Genomic DNA, 23765 nt, shown 5'->3' on the forward strand with positions numbered 1-23765 from the left:
GTTTGTTCCATTAAATGGGGGCGTTGATGCGATATAACTCCCTAACTTTCTCGTTCGTGTTTTGTTCCTTCATTTGCCTCTCTCCTGCAAACACCGACACTAAGGGTCGTTCGAGAAAGAGCATATATTTATGCTTCGCGGAGTACCGTTTTCTATGATGTCTTTGGCTTCTGCATGAGTACTTGATATTATCAAGTAAACCAGTGAAAGACTCCAAAGCTAAAACAGAGTTGTGCTATGCGTTCCGGTAATTATAAAACGCTATGGGAAGGAAATTTCAAATAGGTATCACAGAAAACCAAACATAAAATCTTATTTCAGGGAAGATAGTTTAACCAGTGCCGGATTCAGACTTGGTGAGGCCCTAAGCTATAAAAGGCTTGGAGGACCCTTTTTATTGCAAAATTACACCAAAAGGTCTAATAAAAATTGAAAACATATAGGCCTATACATTTTAATTATTTATTTGTTTGTGAACCACTTCATCAAACCTCTTGTTCCTCAGATTAATTCTTATATCCATGACACTCCAGATTTCCTCAGGAAACTTGAAGATATCAAGAACCAAATCCCCAGTACAGCCATCATCGGTACTTTCGCCGTCACTTCTCTTTACATTAACATCCCTCATGCTGAAGGTATCGCAGCCACTTGTGCAGCCCTGTCTAAGAAGGTCCACCCTTGTCCACCCATCTCTGACATCAAAGTTCTCATGCAACAGGTTCTCACCAAAAACAACTTCATGTTCATGGACAAGCATTACCTTCAAAGACACGGGACTGCCATGGGAACCAGGAAAGCTCCTTCATTTTCTTGCCTGTTTATGTCTAGCATTGAAGAACGCATGCTCAGTACAGCTCCCTGTCGCCCCCTTATCTGGTGGCGCTACATAAATGACATCTTCTTCGTTTGGACCAGTGATGAGGATAGCCTGCTCACCTTCATCAATCACATCAATTGTTTCCACAACACCATCACATTCACCTCTGATTACTCTCACCGACAGATTAACTTTCTCGATGTGACTGTTCGCAAGGAACACGGTTCTCTCTCTACAGACTTATACACCAAGCCCATGCACAGACACACACCAGTATCTCCATTCTTCAAGCTGCCATCCCCGTCACTGCAAGTCTGGAATTGCCTATAGTCAAGCACTTCGTCTTCGTCGCATTTGCTCTAACAATTCCTCTTTCATTCGCCATACAGATGCTTTGGAAAACACCTTACTGCCAGGGGTCATTGTGCCAGATGGGTGCGTGAAGCCATTCAGAGAGTACGCTCCCTTTCCAGATCATCTATTTTGGCAGTGAAGGACAAAAAGGGACGAGATTGCGACAACAAGCTGCCCCTGGTTGTTACTTTCCACCCAAATCTTCCTCCTCTTCAGAAAATCACCTCTAACAACCACAACATTCTCCTCACTTCAGATAGACTCCAACGAGCCGTACCTGAATAAACCCATCATCGCCTACAGACGACCACGCAACCTACGAGACCTTCTTGTGCGTACTGCTGTTCCACCTCTAACTTCTAACCCTACACCCATTCAGCATGGTACTTTCAAATGTGATCGTACTTCGAGATGCATCATCTGCAGCCACCACATTGTTGAATCCAATTCCATCACCAGCCACAGCATGCAACTCACACACAAGACTAAGGGTCACATCACTTGCAAAACCATTAATGTCATCTATCTGATCGCTTGTAGAGTTTGCGGCATCCAGTATGTTGGCGAAACCAAAACCACCCCCAAGAAGCGATTCTATGGTCACAGATCCACAGTCAACACCATGAAGACTGAGACCCCAGTTGGAGAACATTTTAACCTTCCCAACCATACTATTAGCGACATGTCCCTACAGGGGATTGAATCCTTAGGTAGCCGTCCTGACCTAGTACGAATCAGCAGAGAGAGGCTGTGGATGCAACGCCTTCGCGACATTCAACCTCATGGGCTCAACATTCAGGAAGGACATGACTAACTTTTCAACACCTTTCTGTCTTTGTCCTTCTCAAGTTTATTCCCTACCTCGTTCCCTTAATCCTCTCTTTATCCCTCCACTGTTTATCTCCTACCTCTCCTCTTCCCATGTTGCTTTCTTCTCTGCATCCCATGTCTACTAATCCCCTTACATCTATCTCATTGTGTTCACCGTGCTCATTAACCTGAGTGTCTGTATTTTGTGCGTGGTTTTGTCTCTTCTGTTACTGTTACTTGTCATTTAGCCTCTGATGAAGATCCTGCTAGGATCGAAACGTCAGGCGAACTTACTTTTACACATTAATTATTTCATAGAAGTTCACAGTAGGACATCTTTCTATCTGGCAGTGTATGGTCACTGTAGTGAAGTTGAAGGAATCGCTCGTCATACGTTACGACGGGTTAAGTCATGTAGTGAAAGTTGTTTACTGTTCTCAATAAACGTCAACCCCATCCGCACAGTTACCCACAACATCCAAAGTATAACTGTGAGGATGGAGGTTTATAGCGCCCTCGATATGAGGGAATGTGTGGGGAGGGGGTGGGCCATACTTCACGTTTGCGAGGAAGAATTCACTAGTTGTTTAAATGATTAAAGTTTAGTTTGCATTAGACTTGTACGTGGCTTTGTACTGGAATGCAAGTAGGTGTACAATAACCTTAAGCCCGAAGCCGACACACTACGATGTTATAGTTCAACGAGTCCGGCAGACCGGTAGCTTTGCTGGGATCCCGGGGAGGCGCCCCATCATGAAGATTGGTAAGCCCATCCCCACCCTCCTCTCCCCCACCCAGCCTCCATTTGCCAAAAATATCAATATATAGTTTTAATTTCCTAGATTTTCTATACATGGATGGTACAGGTACAGTACCGTGTTAATAGCGCTATATCCGTACCCTGACTAGTACAAAGCCGTAAAATCTGTTATATTGTAGGCAATGATTCAGAGTCTCAGTTGTATGGCTTAATGACAACAAACCATTCGCGTTATAGGACCTACAGTATACAGTCATTCCTTGCTTGGCCACCCCACTCCCTCTCTCAACTCAGAATTTCTAGCTACGTTCCCGGAGTGACGTCACTAGTTCATATGAGATTTAGTTCGTTTTTCATTAATATTTCACATATTGTGTTTTTTTTAATGAGATTTCTAAATGTCCTTCAATTAGGCTAAATGAGTAATGATAAAAACAAATAAGGAACAAGGACGAAAATGACCACCTTGAAACTTACATTCTTCAAATCTTCAAACATCTTACACAATGTTACCTTGGAACGTGGACAAATCACGGATGAAACCATTGTTTTCTTTTAACTTTTTCCATTCGCACGAAAAACCTAAAGCTTGGTGACGTCACTAACTCGTAAGTGCCAGCAAACGTGTCCACTACATGCTACATTTTTCACTGAGAATGAAAAGTTAGGGTAGCAATAATTTTGTAGACCGTTCATAAACACTGTTATCAGTCCAGGTTAGATATCTGCTACAGTTTTATTAATTTCATTTAAGCCTCTGAAGAAGATCCTGCTAGGATCGAAACGTCAGGCTTACTTTTACAGTTTTATTTATTAAGAAATTATCCTGTAAACAAGTGTTCGATATCAACTAAAGTGACTGGACTATTTTCACATGTGTAAGAACGCACATTTGTTACCGCAACCAGGACGAACAACCTAGCCTACTCAGGATCAAACCACGCAATCCTGATCAACAGTAAGGGGAGGAACATAATCCCGCAAGGGCGATCAACATTGTATTGTCGACGCTCGCGCGGGCAGCGACCCGATACGTCCATTTGTTTGCGCTTGTCACTTCCGCACATACGCAGAATGGCGCGGGGAACCCAATGACTACTAGCTGATTGATTTGTAAACAGTCATCGTGACTTTTCGCGCTTGCGTAATGCTCGTGTGTTTACATTCAGACAGGGGACCCGATTGTTTCTACTGTTCAAATCGACGTACCTTAAACTTAACGATACCCTTAATAATAGTATTTCTTCTGAGGACGTGGTGATTCTTTAAATAATGTCCGAGGACTAGTAATTCCTTTGTTTATGTCATCAGTCAGGATACAAAAGAAATTCACTCACACACACACTCACAAACGGGTGTGTTTTACAATCAGACTGGGGACCCGATTGTTGTTTCCATTGTTCAAATCCACATACCATAACCTTAAAAATACCTCTTAACATTAAACTTCTTTTGAGGACGTCGTGATTCTTTTCTCATAACGTTGGAGGACTTGGAATTCCATTGTACAAGTCCTCAGTCAGAATACAAACCAAGTGTACACACACGCATACACATGCGTAGTTTACATTCAGACAGAGCACCCCATTGTTTTTGTTTTGCATTGTTCAGATCCATGTACCCTTATCTTAACAATATCCCTTAACATTAGAATGATCACTAGGACGTCGTGATTATTTCCAAATTACATCTGAGGACTTGGAATTCCGTTTTTCCAAGTCCCGGGTCAGAATACGAAACAGGCGCACACACAAGCAAACTTGATTATCTAGGTTCCTGATGCTTTCAGCATAGGAACCAAAAACAAATCAAGCATAGAAAACCAGAACATAGCTGTATTGTCGTAATGTAGCACTCCTTAGGATATGGTCCTTCATTGAGGTAATAAATAGTGGTGACAGCCCGATATTCATAAGGTTCTATATTCATAAGGTTCATTGTTCATAAGGGTCATTATCCATAAGGTTCATTGTTCATAAGGTTCGCTATTCATAATGAGCAAAAAGGTTCATTGTTCATAAGGCTCGTTATTCATAATGAGAAAAAAAGGTTCGTTTTTCATAATTGGTAAAAGGGTTCGATATGCATAATGATGAAAAGGGCCCGATATTCATAATAGGCCGTAGGGTTCGGTATTCATAATAAAGCAAAGGGTTCGTAATCCATAATAGACAAAAAAGGTTCGCTATTCTTAATAGGAGGAAAGGTTCGATCTTCATAATGGAACAAAGGGTCCGTTATTCATAATAGGCCTAGCCAAAAAGGTTCCGTATCATTCACAATGAGGAAAAGGACCCCTTTAGGAAGCGTACAAGTTTATGTCGTGAATATGTCGAAAATGTAGGTTTTGCTGCAGGGGTAGGGTGAAGCATGGTCTTGATAGTTTGTGGCTCATATTATCTGCAAAATTATGCATCCCCCCACCATCTGGTGGTGCCCCCATAGGACTGTTGTGCCCCCCCCCTTTGCCCTACCCCCTAATAAAAAGTACGTTGAGGCCACTGGTTGAACACTATAGGCGTCCGCGAAAATGGAGGACGTCGTTTGTACTTGTATGACGCACAACGAATCTTTTTTACATTATGGATTACGGACCCTTCGCTCCATTATGAATATCGGACCTTTCTTCCTATTATGAATAACGAACCTTTTTGTTTATTATGGATTACGAACCCTTTGTTCTATTATGAATATCAAACCCTTTGTCCCATTATGAAAAACGAACCTGACCCTGCAGACCCCCACCCTGCAAACCTCTGCAAACCTCTGCAAACCCCCACCGCTAGTTCCCCAATACCCATTCCAAATTAACACAGTACATTAAAGAAAACATTAACGTCAAAGTAAGATTTGAAAACTGTCGTGTGTTAACCTTTTCGAGTAAACAAAGGCCTTAATATATATAAATATATATATAAATATAAATAGATTACTTTTAAAACAAATAAGTAATACCCAGAATCATGAAATGAATATAAAGGCATGGTTAATCAAGGTGTTAACGGACGGATAGCCTACTGAAAGATCAACTGTCTAATACAATGGGAAAAATTACAAAAGCAAGACAATACAATCTCCTAGATGACGTGATCTTGTCTACGGATAATGCTAAGCCTTCCTCCAGGAATTTATTCATTATTCATTCTTCAAAATTTCTACTTTTAAGAAGAAACTGGTGATGGTCTTGATTGGTAAAGACTTGCAATGTATGTCAACTGAATATTCATTGTATGCAATAACACACTTGTATATGTCCACTGAATAAACCTTTGTCTGCATTAACACATATGTGTATGTCCACTGAATGTTCATCTCTTTACAACAATGTACATATTCATGTCTTACTGTGTTCTGCCTATGCATATACCCAATGGGGACAAAGACTGAGGAAAAGTTGCAGCAAATTCACCAAACCCAGAACACAAAAATGCACTTGATAAAATAATAAATACATGTTGAAAATAAAACAATTTGTCAGCCTCTGTTAGTACAGGTATTAAGTTATCATGATATAATGGTTATTACAAATGTATGAAACAAAATACGTTAACATATTAAAACCCAAAAACCTTCAGCCTTGCTTGGGTTAAATAGCTTTGTCAAACATACTAAAATTTTGGCGAATCATGTATGACTAAAATTACAAGGCTTTTTTCCCTTCTTTCTCAAAAACAATGATCCCCAACATCAAATGGAATAGTACCCTGTATCTATCTATGTACGCGGGGTGCATAAACTTCATTCACACTGAACTCATGCATTTTCTACACCCTTATGTCATTTCAAACATTATAACAATAGAACATATAAATAATTACTTTTTAATTCTTGATTTCTAACTATAACAACCAACTTTAAATCATAATAAAAAATATTTTAAGAAAACATCCTTTAATGTTTCACAGTTCTTTGGAGTAATAGTTGAACAAAGCTCCATTTTTATGACTGCTTTAAAGAACCTTTTTGAGTTTTGTAGAAATTTTTTACCAAACTTACAGAGTATTTTAATTTTGAAGAAAGGATTGCAACTGAGCATTCTAAAACACCACCAAAGCGCATTCTTTTTTGACTGAAGGAAGTTCAAGGAAGGAGGACTTTATCAATTCCCTACATATCTTAACATTACGTCACTCAAACCACATGTAAAAGGAAATAAAAACAAAAAAAAACGGAAATCGAAACTTTAAATTCCAATCTAATGAACTGTATATACTGTTACAGGACTTTAAATGTGGAATCGCATCGAAGAGTGGCTCAAATATCAGCTCAAACTGCGACTTTGAACATTTCAAGGCATCCGTAAGTTTAACACTTTCTAATGAACTGAAAGTTGAATACAAAGTATGGTTTCCTGCCTGAGAGAAAGTATTTCCACTGAGACTTATTAACAGTTAGGTCAACCTTGGCTTGTCATAAAGAAATACAGTACCCAGGACAGGGTTCACTGTCTGGTCAAGGAATTGATTAGCTCGTAACTCAGCTATTGTCATAAACTACTTCATTGTTTTATGACTAAAAGACAACAAAGAGGACACAATTACATGACAATCCGTGGATAGTGGTGGGTCTCTAGCAACAATTTAGCAGTATGGTTGGAGGCATACGTATTTTATTTATTCATAAGAAAACTTATTTATTTCATAAGAATGAAATGAAGAATTCAAAACACCTGTTTCTTCTGTGACTTGTTTTGTGTATACAATGTTAGCATCAAATGTGTCTACAGATGCATTGGAATGAGAGTGGAGATTTAGTGAGTTTAGCAACGTCCACATAAAAATATAAACAAAGGCATGGGTCACATATTATATCTTTGGGTTCAAGCTGAGGTCGACTGAAGTTAGGATATGGGATATAAACTGATTCTTACCCCTGACAGACTTCTAAAGATGAGAACACGTCTCCCCCCATCCCCTTCCCCAACCTGATCTACTGTTATAGACAGTATACAATGTCACCCAGCTATTCCAACCGGCCCCTGTCTCCTTTTGAAGAAATTTCTTCCCCACATAATCATATTTGTATGATTTTTAATACAGCACTGACCAATGCAGGCAGCACCTACTCCATTGATACAGTTTAGCATACACATTCTACTAATGTATTATCATGTTATATACAAGGGTACTAAATAAGCAGGGGCAGAGTGGCCTGGAGAGTATGTGCTAAACAGCCCTCTTAGAGTTCTGAGGAAATATACCAGGAGTTGTTTTCTGTGTTTTGAAGCACCCAGTAAAATTAACACCTCTTAAAGTGAAATGTTTGTTCGTACAGATGTAAACAGAAACCAACAACATATAATGTACAGATCAAAAGAACTTCAAATCCACTGTCAGCAAGCTATAAGGTGCGACCCCCAAGAGCAGGGGTTGCGAACATTTTCAGTGGGTGGCATGTTGTTTTCCCCAAAATATGCCTACAGTTTTTGGAGCTTTCCAACAAAAATCAATGAGGTTAGTTTTTTTACTATTTCAAGTCTGAGCAAAATGTCCTGAGGGGGTGTGGTGGGGTGGGGGTCTGACAAGTCATGGCATGGTCATCCTGGAAGATTCTGCAAACTTCTGGGTTTAGATGATAGCAAATGGCCCTTGTTTACACTCAAGTGATCCTTGGCTGTTCCACTAAAACGCTTATGAACCAAGGGACACTTTTCACAGATATTGGCCCCTGGTCCAAAAGATGGGTCCTGTTATGAATGCTTCCATGTTAAACCAGTTATTACAGTACAAATGTATGTTTAAGGTTATTATACACATATTACAGCGATTGAGAGTGTGCTGAATGGAAAAGAAAAAGGCAATATGTTTCTAATTACCTTGTCATACTTTATAAGACAAAAACCTTCAAAGCAGTTTGAGAAAGTTTACATAATGCTGTTTGACCACATATCCAAGCAAATGATTTCCTGGGTGAGTAAACTGGACCGGAAAACCATTTTTAGTATCTATTGCCCTTCTAATGATGACCATGCTTCACGACTTTTCTTTTTCTTCCTTTTCCCAAAAAAAATAACATAAAAAAATAAATAGAGACTTGAGAACATTCTACTGTGAAGAGAGAAATAATTGATTCCCTCGTTGCAGTGTCATCATTAATTTCACCATGATGCGATAATCAGCAGATCTGGATTAGAGTTTTGCAAAATTTGGCAAGAAATGTTTAACCTTCAAGCATCTTCATTTTAGCCTAGATATATAATTGGCCATCAGGTGCAAGCTTCAAATTCCAAAGATTGAATATAGCTTATTTTAAAACATTTTGTGGGTGTTCTGTTGTTTGTGCACATGTATGTAATACAATGTGTCTGTGCCTTGTAGTCTGCTACTGTGTACAATTTTATACACAGTCTATAATACATACAATATATAATATATTGTATGATACAATGTCAAATACCCCAGTAAGCCCCTTTCTTCAGCCACCCTCACCCCTATCTCCACCTCCCTCTCTTATCACAACTGACCCAACTTAAAAACCGACTCACTAGGGAAGTCTTTCGCTAATCTTTCTGGCGATCACAAAAAGTGCAAAAATATCTGAGAACATATAAAAGCAACATGAAAGATCTTTCACCTGGATTTCTCACCAGTTTACCAAATTATCGTTCTAGCGTTACGATTATCTGTCAACGTGCAGGGACAAGTTTCCTTAACACACGGAAAAAGAAGAATAATGCAGCAGACGATATAGACCCTAATTGCGTCGACAAATAACCCAGATCAAACAGTCTAAGATAATGAGAGTTGACTGTGACCCGACCGGGGTCATATCTGTTTCCTGTTAGGAAATTGTTAGTGCCTCAATTTCATCGCTAAATTACTCCATGACGGACGGATTTGTTGACATTCCATGTTTTAACAACCCACTCCTCACTTTCAATTACACGTTGCCATCATATCTGTGACTTCCTCATAGAGCAGGTTATCATTTTTCTTGCAGAAACCCCTGGATTTCGCCAGCAGAAACCTTAACCTGACGCTGATATTCTAGAAGTAACGAATGAAAGCTTGTGGATGACACACTCCTTAAACACTGCATTTTATGATTAACACAGACAGCTTTTACAGGCCATGAAGATCAAATTCTAACAGCTTACAAGAAAAAAACTTGTACGTAGAATTTGGACATCCCTCCACCCCACCCCAACCCCACCCACCCACCCTCATGCTTACAGGTGTCATGATCCTACAAGCCCTTAAGTAGTCATGGCACAATTTAAAACCTCTCACTATGGTGTTTTTTGCAATAAAAGTTAATTTGGCAGCATATTTTGAGTGAATTTTAAATAGATAAACATTTTAACTGCAGAGAAACTTTGTGTCGCACAGACAATATAAAATTTTATCGATTTGATCAGAAACCTTTTAACTTTGATGGGTAATACTTTAGGCACGATCGTCCAGGTATGCACCATGCTTTCTCGAGTCAGGCTCCTATCTGTGGTAATAAACTGACACAACTAAGCCTAGGATTTATTGCTGTTCATAGATACCCTATACATATACAGATTACAAGACAGTCTTCAGATGAAGGAACTTGACAAGATTAATACCGGATATCGGTTTTTCAGATACCTAAATTGATAAGCTTTATAAATTTTTAGTTGTTTCAGTTTTATCGGTTTTTTGTCTCTCATGTTATCTTGCAAGTTCATCTATTTTGTAATCAATTACAAACTCGTCACGTTGGATGGGATATTCATTTTTGTGAGATCATGTTACAGTGACAGACATGCGGAAGCCGATACCGGAAAACATCTAATAAACGTTGACAACTCCACTTCCCCTACCACCCCTCCTCCTTAAATGTTATCCACAAGTGATATTACCAAAAGGCTGTATAAATATTGCATTACCATCTCCAAGCTGGATCTTTAGGATCGAATTCAAACAGCTGTTTGTGTCTAGTCTTCAAGTTTTATTCCATAACTAAATGACGGCATATTGACTCAAAGTTAGATTATGACCGAGCAAATTGAAACACCTGCTTAGATTTCTTAACCGCGTCCAAGCTACCGATCAAAGTCAAAGTTAAATCAAAGCTAAACGAGGAAGTCTTTATTAATTCCATTTTTTTCACCATGTTTTATTTTGTATCCACATATCAAAGCCAAAATTGGAATTTTTGTTCACATTTTTAGTTTATTCTTGCAAATTTGAAATGAAACTGGACTTTTCCAGTTAGTGAAGGTCATTTTGCTATTAGATATTTTATCACTGAGCTTGGCCAAAATTTATCAATACCAATCAGCTGATTGTACTTTTAAGTGTATTTTCCATTTTTCACCTCATTCTCATATTACTATGGCAACGTGCTTGTAGTATTCTGACAAGTAGGTTTCCCCTCTCATCCACTAAGTACAATAAGCTGGTAAATACTTACTTGTATGTGGTACTAAGTGACACTGAATCTAATAGGAAGCAAATTCCTTGTGAAATTCTATTCCCCAAACTAGCAATACGGCTTCTGTTGAGTTATCAAGTATGTTTGTTGGGGAGAGGAGTTACCCTCCAAACAATTCCAATAGTTTCGGTAGAAGTCCAATGGCAATGAAAATGCAAATACTGAAAGTGCTACAGTGTAGTCAAACAGATTGATTTTTTTTATCTAGAATTTGGAGAAAAATTTTGAGTTTGACCTTCGAACAATTGATCCATGTTATTCGTGGCTTTGATATTGATGATCTATGTCTGGTATCATGGCAGTGAATTACCGCTAGAATTTGGAGAAAAATTCTGCGTTTGGCCTTCTAATAATTGATCCATGTTATTTGTGGCTTTGGCCACTACTCTAGCCATCTGGTGAGACATTTGACCAAGATGGCTCATCAAATCTTCCATACTAATATTCTGAATATTCATAGCTCTTGTACTTGCTTTCATATCCATCTGCAGCTGCTCTGTGGTTGGACTGTCCTGAGGACCTTTTCTATCGCTGTTTGTGATTGGCTGTGATGAGGTGTATGCCATGCCTCCATGCTGTGACAACATGTTCGCTAATGAGGTAGGAGGTCCGGTGAGTCCAGATACGGGTGGGAAAGAGGTCCCCTCCAGGGGAGGAAACTGAGCGTCCAAGATGAGGCCAATCTGGAGATTCTCTGCCAAGTTTTCAGGGGATAAAAGAATATCACTTTGGGGTTCTTTCTCCTTCAGCCTCTTTAGCAGTTCACTTTGGTAAAATCTACAAGATAAACATTTTTTTAGAGAACATTGAAACAATACACTAGGGCTTTGGCATCATCGCATCTCCCATCAAATCCAACATGGCAAGTTTAAAGTTCTGAGATATAACTGTGACCACATATATATCAACATCAATTTCATCTCGCAAGTCTTTGACATTTTAAAATTTTTGCAGCAAACCTTAAAACCTGACTTGATAGTTGCAGATTAGAGTTCAAGCTCTTTAAAATGTAAACTAGTTTTTTGAATTTTTACTTTTGTTATATTGATATGATTCAATGATACAACACATCCTTCCCTTTAAACAGGCAGGAATCAGTTCAATGATATAAAGGTCTGTCCAGGTATTTACCGGTTCATCAACGATTTTACTCAACTGAGAAATATATTGATCATACAGAATTTGTTCATTTTGTAAAGCTTGGACTTGTAGGTGACCACGAATCCCAGACAAGTCTACATGTGAGGTTCTTCGTAATGTTATATTATCTTCCGATGGTAACCAAGAAGGATTTTTGAAATTTGCTAGTTTAGGTCAGCTTCCAAAATCCATGTTATGTTGTCTGAGTTGCAATGAGGCTCTCCGGTCATGCCCAAGATCCACAGAGGGCGCTGTCACTTCGGTCCTATCTAGTTACACGAAACTTGACAGGTTGCAATCTCTAACTGCAGATCGTAACAGTACCAGCATCCATATATTTTGTTTAAATTTTCCAGATGCTGGAAGCAAAAGCAGTTCCTACTCTGAATGAGCTTTTATTGAACTCTATGTTTTTGTTTAACCAGCTAATTAACATGGTGAGACCGTTTTCAGTGCAAGCATATAGCTACAGGCATATGAATTCTGTGACAGAGGGCCTTGCGTCTGTGACCCATCGCAGCATCTGTTAATATGTCTTTGAGTCCAATTCCCTGACTTACCTAACATGGTCTTACATTTTTCTGATTCTGTGACAGAGGGACCTTGTGTCTGTGACCAATCACAGCATCTGTTAATATGTCTTTGAGTCCAATTCCCTGACTTACCTAACATGATCATACATTTCTCTCATTCTGTGACAGAGGGACCTTGTGTCTGTGATCAATCACAGCATCTGTTTATATGTCTTTCTGTCCAATTCCTTGACTTACCTAACATGATCATACATTTCTCTCATTCTGTGACAGAGGGACCTTGTGTCTGTGATCAATCACAGCATCTGTTTATATGTCTTTCTGTCCAATTCCCTGACTTACCTAACATGATCAGACACTTCTCTCATTCTGTGACAGAGGGACCTTGTGTCTGTGATCAATCACAGCATCTGTTTATATGTCTTTTAGTCCAATTCCCTGACTTACCTTACATGATCAGACACTTCTCTCATTTTGTGACAGAGAGATCTTGTGTCTGTGACCAATCACAATATCTATTAATATGTCTTTCTGTCCAATTCCCTGACTTATCTAACATGATAATACATTCCTCTCATTCCGTGACAGAGGGACCTTGTGTCTGTGACCAATAGCAGCAGCTGTTAATATGTCTTTCTGTCCAATTCCCTGACTTACCTAACATGATCATACATTTCTCTCATTCTGTGACAGAGGGACCTTGTGTCTGTGACCAATCGCAGCATCTGTTGGTATGTCTTTCTGTCCTCTACTAGACACCCCTCTACAACACCTCTTAGTTCTTTCTCTTGCAGCAACTGGCCCGCCAACTCATCCTTCTTCAAGGACATCTAAGTAAAAACAAAATGGAGGATGAAGGTATTGTTAACAGCAGCTGTTCCCACTCTATTACCAACATTATCTAGCAAAAACTCCATTACCTACAGAGATTACAAGAAATTTCCTAATTACCCCCAACACTGTACCTAGCTGGTAATTAGTTTGACCAAGAGAAAATGACAACTGCACCCCTTACATAGACTAGTCCTAAGTGAATGTGACGTCAAAGGGTAAAATGCTTTGAACTAAGTCATTGAAATGTGTGATGTGGAAATTGTTAGTAAGTGTTTCAAGTATTTTTAACCATTTGTTACAACAATAATGCAACAACTAAAATACCCTGCTCATGTACCTGTGAGGCTAAACAAGAATTCAAACGACCTGCTGTAACCTTTAAGGTCAAATGAGAGGTTTGCCTCCATGACGACCAGAATAGCTATTCCACGGCAATGTACTGTTCAATATACAGTGAGGTTTACCAATGTGGGGAATAGCTCCACACATTCCCCTAGGCCACAGTAAGGTTGACTGTACATTATGAAATTGTTGAGTCTGCGGCTGACACAACTGGAATATTTCATTGACGGTGCCAATAATTATCTTCAAGTGGATTGCCCATGAACAAGAACCAATGTGAATACGGATGGTCTTGGGGACTTCTACACATAACTGGTTGAACTGTTTGTGTATCACAGAAGACCGAACGACCATGTTATGTTTGTTATTGGTAAAAAAAGATACAAATGTATGAGTATGTACCAGGCAATGTACACGTTTGAGCTTGGGGTATACCCTTGAGACTTTCCCTAAATCATAGGCAAATGTTTATTTAAATAGCATAGGTGGAGGGGTGCTGTAGCATTTAGAGTGTCTGCCCCTCAATCATTCAGGTTGCAGATTTGAATCCTCAACAGGCACTAGATTCTCTCGACCTATTGACCTATTGAAAATTGGGCACTGTGCAGTGTTGTTCAGTGGAATCTTCCGTGGATCTGGTATTTCTGGTTTTTGTCACAACTGGGGATTGATTCTGTTCTTTCAATGGTTCCAAAACCACTAAGCAACTTTGTTAACCATAGCCACACTGCAGGGACGATGAATGGGGAAGAGGGAGGGGAGGGCCTTCACATTCCTCAGTCTTTGAGGTGTTCCATCCACTATCATCACATGGTTAGGCTTTCAAGTGAGCTTCTGTTGGCTTTCTAATCCAAATGGGAAATCCTAGACTAAACTCAAACACAGGGAGATTTTCAAAGAGAATTATTCCCAGGTTATCCAAAAAGATGAGCAATGGTCATTAAATCTGTTACCTCCTGATATTGCACAGCCATCTCTTGCAGAGCTGTCTCCATTTTATCGGCATAGATCTGCTCCAAGTCTGTGGAGAACATGCGGGCCTCGCTGTGCCATCTGGCGATGGCATTGGTCATCTTTCTCCTGGGGCCCATCAATCTGACAACAAATGATAGAACGTTTACGGTTTGTATTTCTGTTACAAGTTTATTTCATGACATCATCAAGGATTTCCTGACAAAAGGAATATGTTGTTTATAACTTTGATTTAGCCAAAACGGTGCACTTCGATATCACCATAGCAACACAATAGCCTAATCTCTAGTAGTATATCAGGACAGGACATGCAACATGTTTCCTTTTATGATGCGGTTTGTATTTGACCCAAATGTTACAAATTGTCCCGGTTTTCCCCCTACGATCTTATCTTTAAGGAAACTGTAATGCTGTTGAAGGATCAAATTTCTCTTACAATTGAAGTTAAGTCACTCTATGTGAGGTGTTGTATGTTAACTCACTGTTATACTGTTTATATACACATTGTCAGCATATATACATGGAATGTCCATTTAACGTTTGGACTCTGGTTTTATCCTGGAGGTTGTCAAATTCCAGAACAAGTTCAAACAGTAAAGTGCTTCTTCCATAGCTTTTTTTTTCTTTCAAATTTTTTCTTTTCTCTTTCAAATCAGATTTGACCAGTTCTGACATCAATTTTGATGGTTTCCATTCAAGGTTTCCATTGAAGGCTTTGAAGCAAACGTTCAATGTAAACAGGTTAAATGTGCCCTTTTCCATATAACCATGCTGCTATCTTAACTATTTTACAAAAAAATGAATCGTCAAATGAGAAATGTACACAGCACTTTAACAGAATACCAGACATAAACAACAAACCACATGGAATCAAACTTGATGCAAAACTTTTCCCCAAAAATTTGAACTGAAGGAAGCAAACACTCACTTGATGCCGACTTCCTTGAGGTCACTGTCAGTCAGCGTGAGGAAGACACGGAGGTCCACGTCCTGTTCCTCAAAGACAGAAATATACTTGGAGAGGTTTAAACTCTTGAGAAGGCCTTGTAAATCATTAAAGGGATACACAGGACTATGACCTACAGTGTCACCCTCGGACGGGGGATGTACAACAACCCTACTCGATAATGGAAGAATCGAAGGGGTGTATCCTATACTAGAAGCAGGAGGTACGGTTTGGTTTCCCTGTGGCTGAACGATGTCCGCATCTTTCGATGTACGTCCAGTCTGGTACGGTAGATGGTCAGCTGGTAGCATCCGCATGGGTTCAAGGTCAAAGGTCACATTCTTTGATTTTGAGTCGCCCAAAGTTCTCTGACCGGCAGGGTCACAAGGGGTTCCTCTGGGGTTCTCTTTGTGGACGGTAACGTGTCTAGAGTCTTGATCGGGTAGCCTCCCACCGCTCAGGTGGGTGACAAAATCTGACAGGGCTGTAGAATACGACGAGTTTGGACTGGCAAAGTGTTGACTGAGGTTAGGTAGGAGGTGCTCTGCCTCCCCATCATTACTTGATATACTGCCCTCTCTGCTCAATCCCAGGGCTGCGGCTAACCCTCCCCCTCCCCCACTGCTGCTACAGCTGGATCCCCCGCTGCTTCTGACCGTGACCGCATCACTGATGCAGAAAGGGTTAGTCTCTTCCCTCTCTGCTTCTCTCCCTCTGGATGAAGATGACCTCTCATCTGGTACATCTGGGAAACAAAAACAGAGTTTCATTTTGTGAGTAGCAGTAAATATTTAACAGCATTTGTGAACATAAACATACTTATTGTCTCAATACTTCAAGTTGCTTTCTTTTTCTTTGTCTGTAAACTACTTTTTTAATTTTTAACTAATTTTACAAACCAGCCTGTTATTGTAATATCCTGATATAAGAGAATTGCTTGATCTGATGTCACTCTGTAAATCAATCCATCATAAAACTCAAACAACAATCTATAGTGGTTTCTTTTCTTCTTTTTTTTCCCTGCCAGATGAGATTAATCTTCTTAGAATTTTTATGATATATGCATGGAGAGTATTTTGCTTTCAACATATTGTTTTCAACATATTGGTTTCAATATGTTTGACCACATTGATACAGTAAGTCCTGATACCCATGACCCTCTGCATGATATGATCCAAGGCGCCAGATTCTGGTACAAGGATTAAATTAGCATTCAAATGTTGCATAGCAGTTTCCATAGCTCTGAACTTTGTCTCTAATTAAGTATTATGGTTACTGTGTACAAAGACTCCAGTCCTATACATCTTTTGCACTTGTTTGTACAGCAATTAGCCCAGTTTGCATAGCAGTTTGCATGGGATGTGACATGAGATAAACTATTCTCTGCGGTGGTTACCATACTGAACCATTAGAGGAAAGATAAAATACCTGAAACCATCAACTACCATTTATAGTCCTCCGAAAATTGCACCTGCCACAAATTATGAAATTAGGCGTCAACTTCAAATGCTTATAATGAAAATATAGAATGTCTCATTAAATTTGTAGGACACAAATTTTCTGTATTGAACGAAGCCATTTGAGACCCTAATAATTTTATTGTGGCTTTTTCATAATATCATCTGACAAGCAAGGTTAAAAGTAAAGTTGGAAATTATATAAATGTGCATATTTATAACTACTATGACAGCATTGTCCAGGGAGACCAAATTGTTGAACAAAATCCAGGTGGGAGCAGATGGGGGGGTTTCTAAAGTTGAGTTCTTACTTTGAATAATCACTCTATAAGTTTGGAAAACAAATTGATGACATATAAACACAATTATTAACAAACCTCTGCTTTGACTTCCTATTCATGTAATTTGCTCCTTGACTTACCTGAGCGTTTCTTCTGAAGGGTCTGCATCCGAGCAAACATTGCCGGTCCATCCTGTATACTTGGTCCCTTCCCTCTCGCAGTCCCACCCTTCCTGTGATGAGGACGATTCGGTGGATGAAAGCTCTCATCTGATGAGCTCAAGTCAAGGTCTGAGAAAGCAAGTTTATGAACCAAAATTTGTTTAAATCATTTAATAATTAAAAGAGAAAAAAGAAAAGAGACGTAGTAACTTTTTCATTTCAGTTGTGGATGTGTTTAATGTCAGGGGTTCCCTGGTATTCATTTTGTGAGGTGACGGATTCTTTGATTTTTTCCGAAAAAATATTACCAACATCGCCACCTCACTGTTTTCAGAGGAATAAAAAAAATGCAATGATTTGCAATCCAACTTGTTAAAACCATCCCATCACTGAAAAATTGGCTGTGAGTAGTAAATAATAGCAACAAATGAAAGTTCTTCTGCCTATTTAACATAGCAATTTTATCTAATTTATTGAGATGATCATGATTGACATTAGGATGTTTCAGAAACTTTTCTGGGCAACCATGCCTACACCAGGCTTGGAGAGTAGAGGTACAGCAAGAGTTTGAGTACGAGCTCCCCTTGGTGTGTGTACCAGCACTAGTACAATGGTTTAAGTACAATAATTTTGTGTTAGCTCATATTTAATTACTGGAAATGAGTTCAAATCAACAAGTCCAAGTACAGAGCAACAATACTAAGAATAGGGGTAGGAGTTTGCAAGGCTTTACCTCTGAAAGTTGTCATGATCTATCAATGTAGTGCTTCGTTTGGGTTTGTCATGGTCGGCAAGTTCCTTTTGATCGTTGATTAGCATTTATCTCTTTTAGTGTAACAAACCTGTAATATATCGCACTGTGTGTGCTTGCAATTAAAACTTATACAGTTGTAGGTATTTTAATGCTGAGTAATGACTGGAAACATTTCTCCAAAGTTCCCAAATCTCTCAAATCCAAAGCCCATGGTAGAGGTTACTGTACCTGAAGGTTCATACCTTCCCTATCGATTCATCATTATTAGACTTTCGTTTTGCCTCTGATCCTACAGTTTAAGTTGTGATAGGTATTATTGAGTTATGAATATTCATGAAGATGTAAATACAAACAGCCATTCAAAAAGTTTAATCCCTTCCATGATTGCATATCACTCACTTAAGTCTAAAAACCCCACGCGACTCTTAATCCCTGATCACTCTACATGAAGACCTGTCATATACTGGGGGTTTTCCCTTGATTTTGAGATTGTTAGTTTGATATTTACCTGGTTCAGATCTATGAGTAGAGGGTGTTACATTAATGTTATCGATCAGGGCTACCACATTCATGTTTCCATTCAACTCCCCCTCCCCCACACTGGTTTGATATTTACCTGGTTCAGATCCAAGAGTACAGGGTGTTACATTAATGTTATCGATTGGGGCTACCACATTCATGTTTCCATTCAACCCCCCCCTCCCCCACACTGGTTTGATATTTACCTGGTTCAGATCCAAGAATAGAGAGTGTTACATTAATGTTATCGATCAGGGCTACCACATTCATGTTTCCATTCAACCCCCCCACTTCCACCCACTATTTACCTGGTTTGATATTTATCTGGTTCAGATCTAAGAGTAGAGGGTGTTACATTAATGTTATCTATCAGGGCTACCACATTCATGTTTCCATTCAACCCCCCCCCACACTATTTACCTGGTTTGATATTTACCTGGTTCAGATCTAAGAGTAGAGGGTGTTACAGTTATGTTATCGATCAGGGCTACCACATTCATGTTTCCATTCAACCCCCCCTCCCCCACACTTTTTACTTGGTTTGATATTTACCTGGTTCAGATCTAAGTGTAGAGGGTGTTATCGATCAGGGCTGCCACATTCATGTTTCCATTCAGCCCCCCTCCCCAACACTATTTACCTGGTTTGATATTTACCTGGTTCAGATCTAAGAGTAGAGGGTGTTACATTAATGTTGTCTATCAGGGCTACCACATTCATGTTTCTATTCAACCCCCCCCTTCCCCACACTATTTACCTGGTTTGATATTAACCTGGTTCAGATCTAAGAGTAGAGGGTGTTACAGTAATGTTATTGATCAGGGCTACCACATTCATGTTTCCATTCAACCCCCCCCTTCCCCCACTTCCCCACACGATTTACCTGGATAGATATTTACCTGGTTCAGATCCAAGAATAGAGAGTGTTACATTAATGTTATTGATCAGGGCTACCACATTCATGTTTCCATGCAACCCCTCTCCCCTCCCCCACACTATTTACCTGGTTTGATATTTACCTGGTTCAGATCTTAGAGTAGAGGCTGTTACATTAATGTTATCTATCAGGGCTACCACATTCATTTTTCCATTCAACCCCCCCCCCCCTTCCCCACACTATTTACCTGGTTTGATATTTACCTGGTTCAGATCTTAGAGTAGAGGCTGTTACATTAATGTTATCTATCAGGGCTACCACATTCGTGTTTCCATTCAACCCCTCCCCACTCCCCCACACTATTTACCTGGTTTGATATTTACCTGGTTCAGATCTAAGAGTAGAGGCTGTTACATTAATGTTATCTATCAGGGCTACCACATTCATGTTTCCATTCAACATAGCCAACGATCTTGCTGTGTCACCTCTTTTGTTCTTGACCTTCACATCCACACCCTTTAAAAAAGAGGGGAAAATATGAAACAGAATTAAACAATGAAAAACAACATGTGAAAGGAAGATGACAATTGATTAAAACAAAGGAAAAAGTGGAAGGTTTATGAAAAGTTCAAGCAGCATGAAAAGTGTTTAGAGAGAAGAGCAAAGATTGCAGTCAATTTACATTTAGTTTTGTAGCTTAAAATTCCATTTCCAGGTTGAAGTTTATATGATTTCCTAGTATAAATGGACACCCATTTTGTCTGTCTAAAATTTATGTCTTTATGTACTGAAAGAATAATCTCGAGTTCAACAATCAATTACATTAGTCCGCCCCAGATCTGTTAAACACACAGTAAGAGACTCTTAATAAAAATTTTAAAAATCCATTAATTTTTGTTATTCTTTATTTTTTTAATCTGAATTATTTTTTTTTCTCCGAAAATAATGATTTGACCAACAATATGGCATTCAATAAATTAAGACCAATTTTTTTTCCAGCACAGTTTATGCCACTAAATTTGACACATTTTGGTCATAACTAATATAATTCGGTTCAAGGCATATTAACTTACAATTCCCTGTAACTATTGGTTAGCTTCACTTGTGTTGTGGTGAATTTTTCGATGATAGATTTATAATAGAGTGCAATTGTCAATGGCTATGACAACAATTTATTTCCAGCAATTGTGTACAGTACATGAATGTTTAACAAGGTATAAACGAATATTTTGATAATCAATACAATCTAGAGAGACAAGTACAAAGAAGAAAAAAACATTCATCATGTTAATTGATATGCAATATTAAAGCTATACAAATGCATGGAAAAGGAGCAAAATAGAAGCGCAATGGTTAAAAAATATTTTCCCCATTTGAATATTATAAATATATATATATATTTACTGGAGAGAAATTGGTAAAAGGAAACAAAACTCCAAAACAAGAATTAAATAATATAAAAAAAAAATATATATAAAAAAAATGAATTTGTCACAATTCAATACAGTAAAAATTGTAAGAAATTAGTTTTGGCATTGATAAGTTGACAATAGACTTTTTCATATCTATTTTTAAAAGAGTTCAAGGTTGAGGCTGACTTAATTATAATATCTAATGAGTTCCAGAGTTTAACCCCAGATATGGAAAACTGTTTATTCCTTGTCCTCGCATAATTTACATAGAGTGCAATTTTGTCTTATCATGCAAAAACAATATATTGTAAAATCGTCAGTAGTACCCCAGTATAGTTTATGTCTAGTGCCACCAAATTCTGTTCATGCCTTTAATTTGCATGTTATGCTAATATACATCTAGCATTAAGTTTTTATTCTTTGTAAAAACCGAAAGTAATCATTTAGAACTATCAGAGCTGTCACGATGAAAAGACTTTCCTTTTTGTTGTCATTCATTATTTCACATTCTTCTTTACGATCCAGGGACCGATGCTACAAGCCAATTCTAATGTGTTTGTACCATGTTTGTGCTGCAAACATCAAACGTGTGAGATTATTTTTGCTTCGTGCATGAGCGATGTTATGAAGAAAAAACGAACAGTTGAATACTGAATCTGGATGGTAACAGTAACATATATGGTAACAGCATCACAGATGGTAACACCATCATTGATAACCTTGGTTTTGGTTGATATGACTTATGTAATGTTAGAAATAACAAATAAAATAAATAAATATTTGCTTTTTATATAGCGCTTTATACCAGCGATAGGTCTGAAAGCGCTATACAGACATTATATTACCCCTGGTCAATGATAACCTGTCCCAGAGACAATCCCTCCAGTCGGCAGCAGTTATATACTGTGCCCAATGACAAGTTACCTCACAGGTACCCATTTAACCCCTGGGTGGAATGAGGCAAGTGACAGGCTTGGATCACAAGTCCGACGCCTTAGCGAATTGGCCACCACGCTCTCACGCTCAATAACAGCCAGCTAGCTCATGAAAACCCAACTTAACACTTTCATTTATTTATACATTTTTTCCTCTACAACATCAATACAGAAAGTGAAAGAACATACAGTATAAGCAATGATAAACATCGAAGAGGAAAGATGTTAAAAAAAGAAAGGAAACATGTTTAAAATTTAAAAAAAAAAATCTTTGTGCATGAGCTTGACATGTGTACACTCCTGAAGCAAAATAGTAAGCCAAGAAAAGATATAAAACATAAGCAAAAATAAGAAAGAAAGTGAGGAATACAACTAATACAGTTAACCCCCCCACCACCCCTATCCACCCCCTTCCCCATACCCTCCCCTGAAGAAGCAACCTGGATGGTCTTTTGCATTAGCTTAAAGAGGTTTCTTCGTAAAGGTTTTCTTCTACAAACTAGGAACTATAAATATATCTGACTCAACATTCTTGTAAATGACTTTCACAGAGAAACTTGTACGGGTGAGTTAACATCATTGCTATGCCTTCAAACTAACAGCGGAAATGGACGGAAAAAAAGAAAAGTTGAATAATTTTCACTTTAGTATTAAAGGAATGCTTAAAGCATTATCAATATGCGGGAAAGATGATGTGACCCGCTAATGTCTTTTTTTGGGGGGTTTTCCTCTTTTCATGCGCAATGGAAAAAAAAAGAGTGCTCAATTGATAACATTGTGGATAGAAAGAGGGATGAAAATAGACACATCAAACTAATACCTTTTCTAGTAAATAATTGACAATGGTTTCATGACCTTCTGCTGCTGCTAGCATCAATGGCGTGACTCTCAGATTAAATTCCCTGTCGGAAAAATAGAAAGAAAAGAAAGATATAACGGATTAAGCCTTCATTACAAACAGATACCAAAGATGAATCTTCCATCTGCTCCACCAAAATGTGTTCTCTTTACCTACAACAAACAACACAAAATCTTCCAAATTAAGTAGCAGTAGCAACATACAAACAGATATTAAATAGCTAGCTAGTCCTTTAGCTAGTTTTTTTCTTCTTTTGTTCATTATGTGCTATTACTTTTAACACTATACTACACAAAAGATTTCAAGGATTAACTATTGCTCATTTAAATTTTCAAATCTTCTGTCATCATGTTTACACAAGAGTTTCACTATTGACCTCTGTTGACCTCATGTGACCATAACATGCACACAAACCATTACATGCACAAGCCATTGCCATCGCATGGATTCATGTGGCTTTTTTCTTGCAATTCTCTTGAACGGTTCATAAATAGGAGCACTCATGATGTACAGGGAATTTAATACTGGTCAAAGCTTAACTGATCTTGTTTGTCTCAGGAAAAGACAGGGTAACATAAAAACAATGTGTTCATTGC

General features: G+C 38.6%; 1 protein-coding gene across 2 annotated transcripts in view; it reads right to left on the reverse strand.

The window, feature by feature from the left end:
• Positions 1-5588: 5588 nt before the first annotated feature.
• Positions 5589-23765, reverse strand: part of LOC139977184 (ankyrin repeat and SAM domain-containing protein 3-like) — a 40883-nt gene continuing 22706 nt past the window's right edge. For both annotated transcript variants that reach the window (XM_071986422.1, XM_071986423.1), the window contains 7 exons: positions 23131-23212; positions 20347-20479; positions 17793-17942; positions 15897-16659; positions 14950-15091; positions 13478-13650; positions 5589-11924 (listed from right to left, as the gene is read on the reverse strand). In XM_071986422.1, coding sequence (XP_071842523.1) covers positions 11441-11924; positions 13478-13650; positions 14950-15091; positions 15897-16659; positions 17793-17942; positions 20347-20479; positions 23131-23212 — 1927 coding nt within the window. In that variant the 3' untranslated portion in view covers positions 5589-11440. The remainder of the gene's footprint in view (positions 11925-13477; positions 13651-14949; positions 15092-15896; positions 16660-17792; positions 17943-20346; positions 20480-23130; positions 23213-23765) is intronic.

This window comes from Apostichopus japonicus, chromosome 12 (assembly GCF_037975245.1).
Source record: "Apostichopus japonicus isolate 1M-3 chromosome 12, ASM3797524v1, whole genome shotgun sequence".
Taxonomy (NCBI): domain Eukaryota; kingdom Metazoa; phylum Echinodermata; class Holothuroidea; order Aspidochirotida; family Stichopodidae; genus Apostichopus; species Apostichopus japonicus.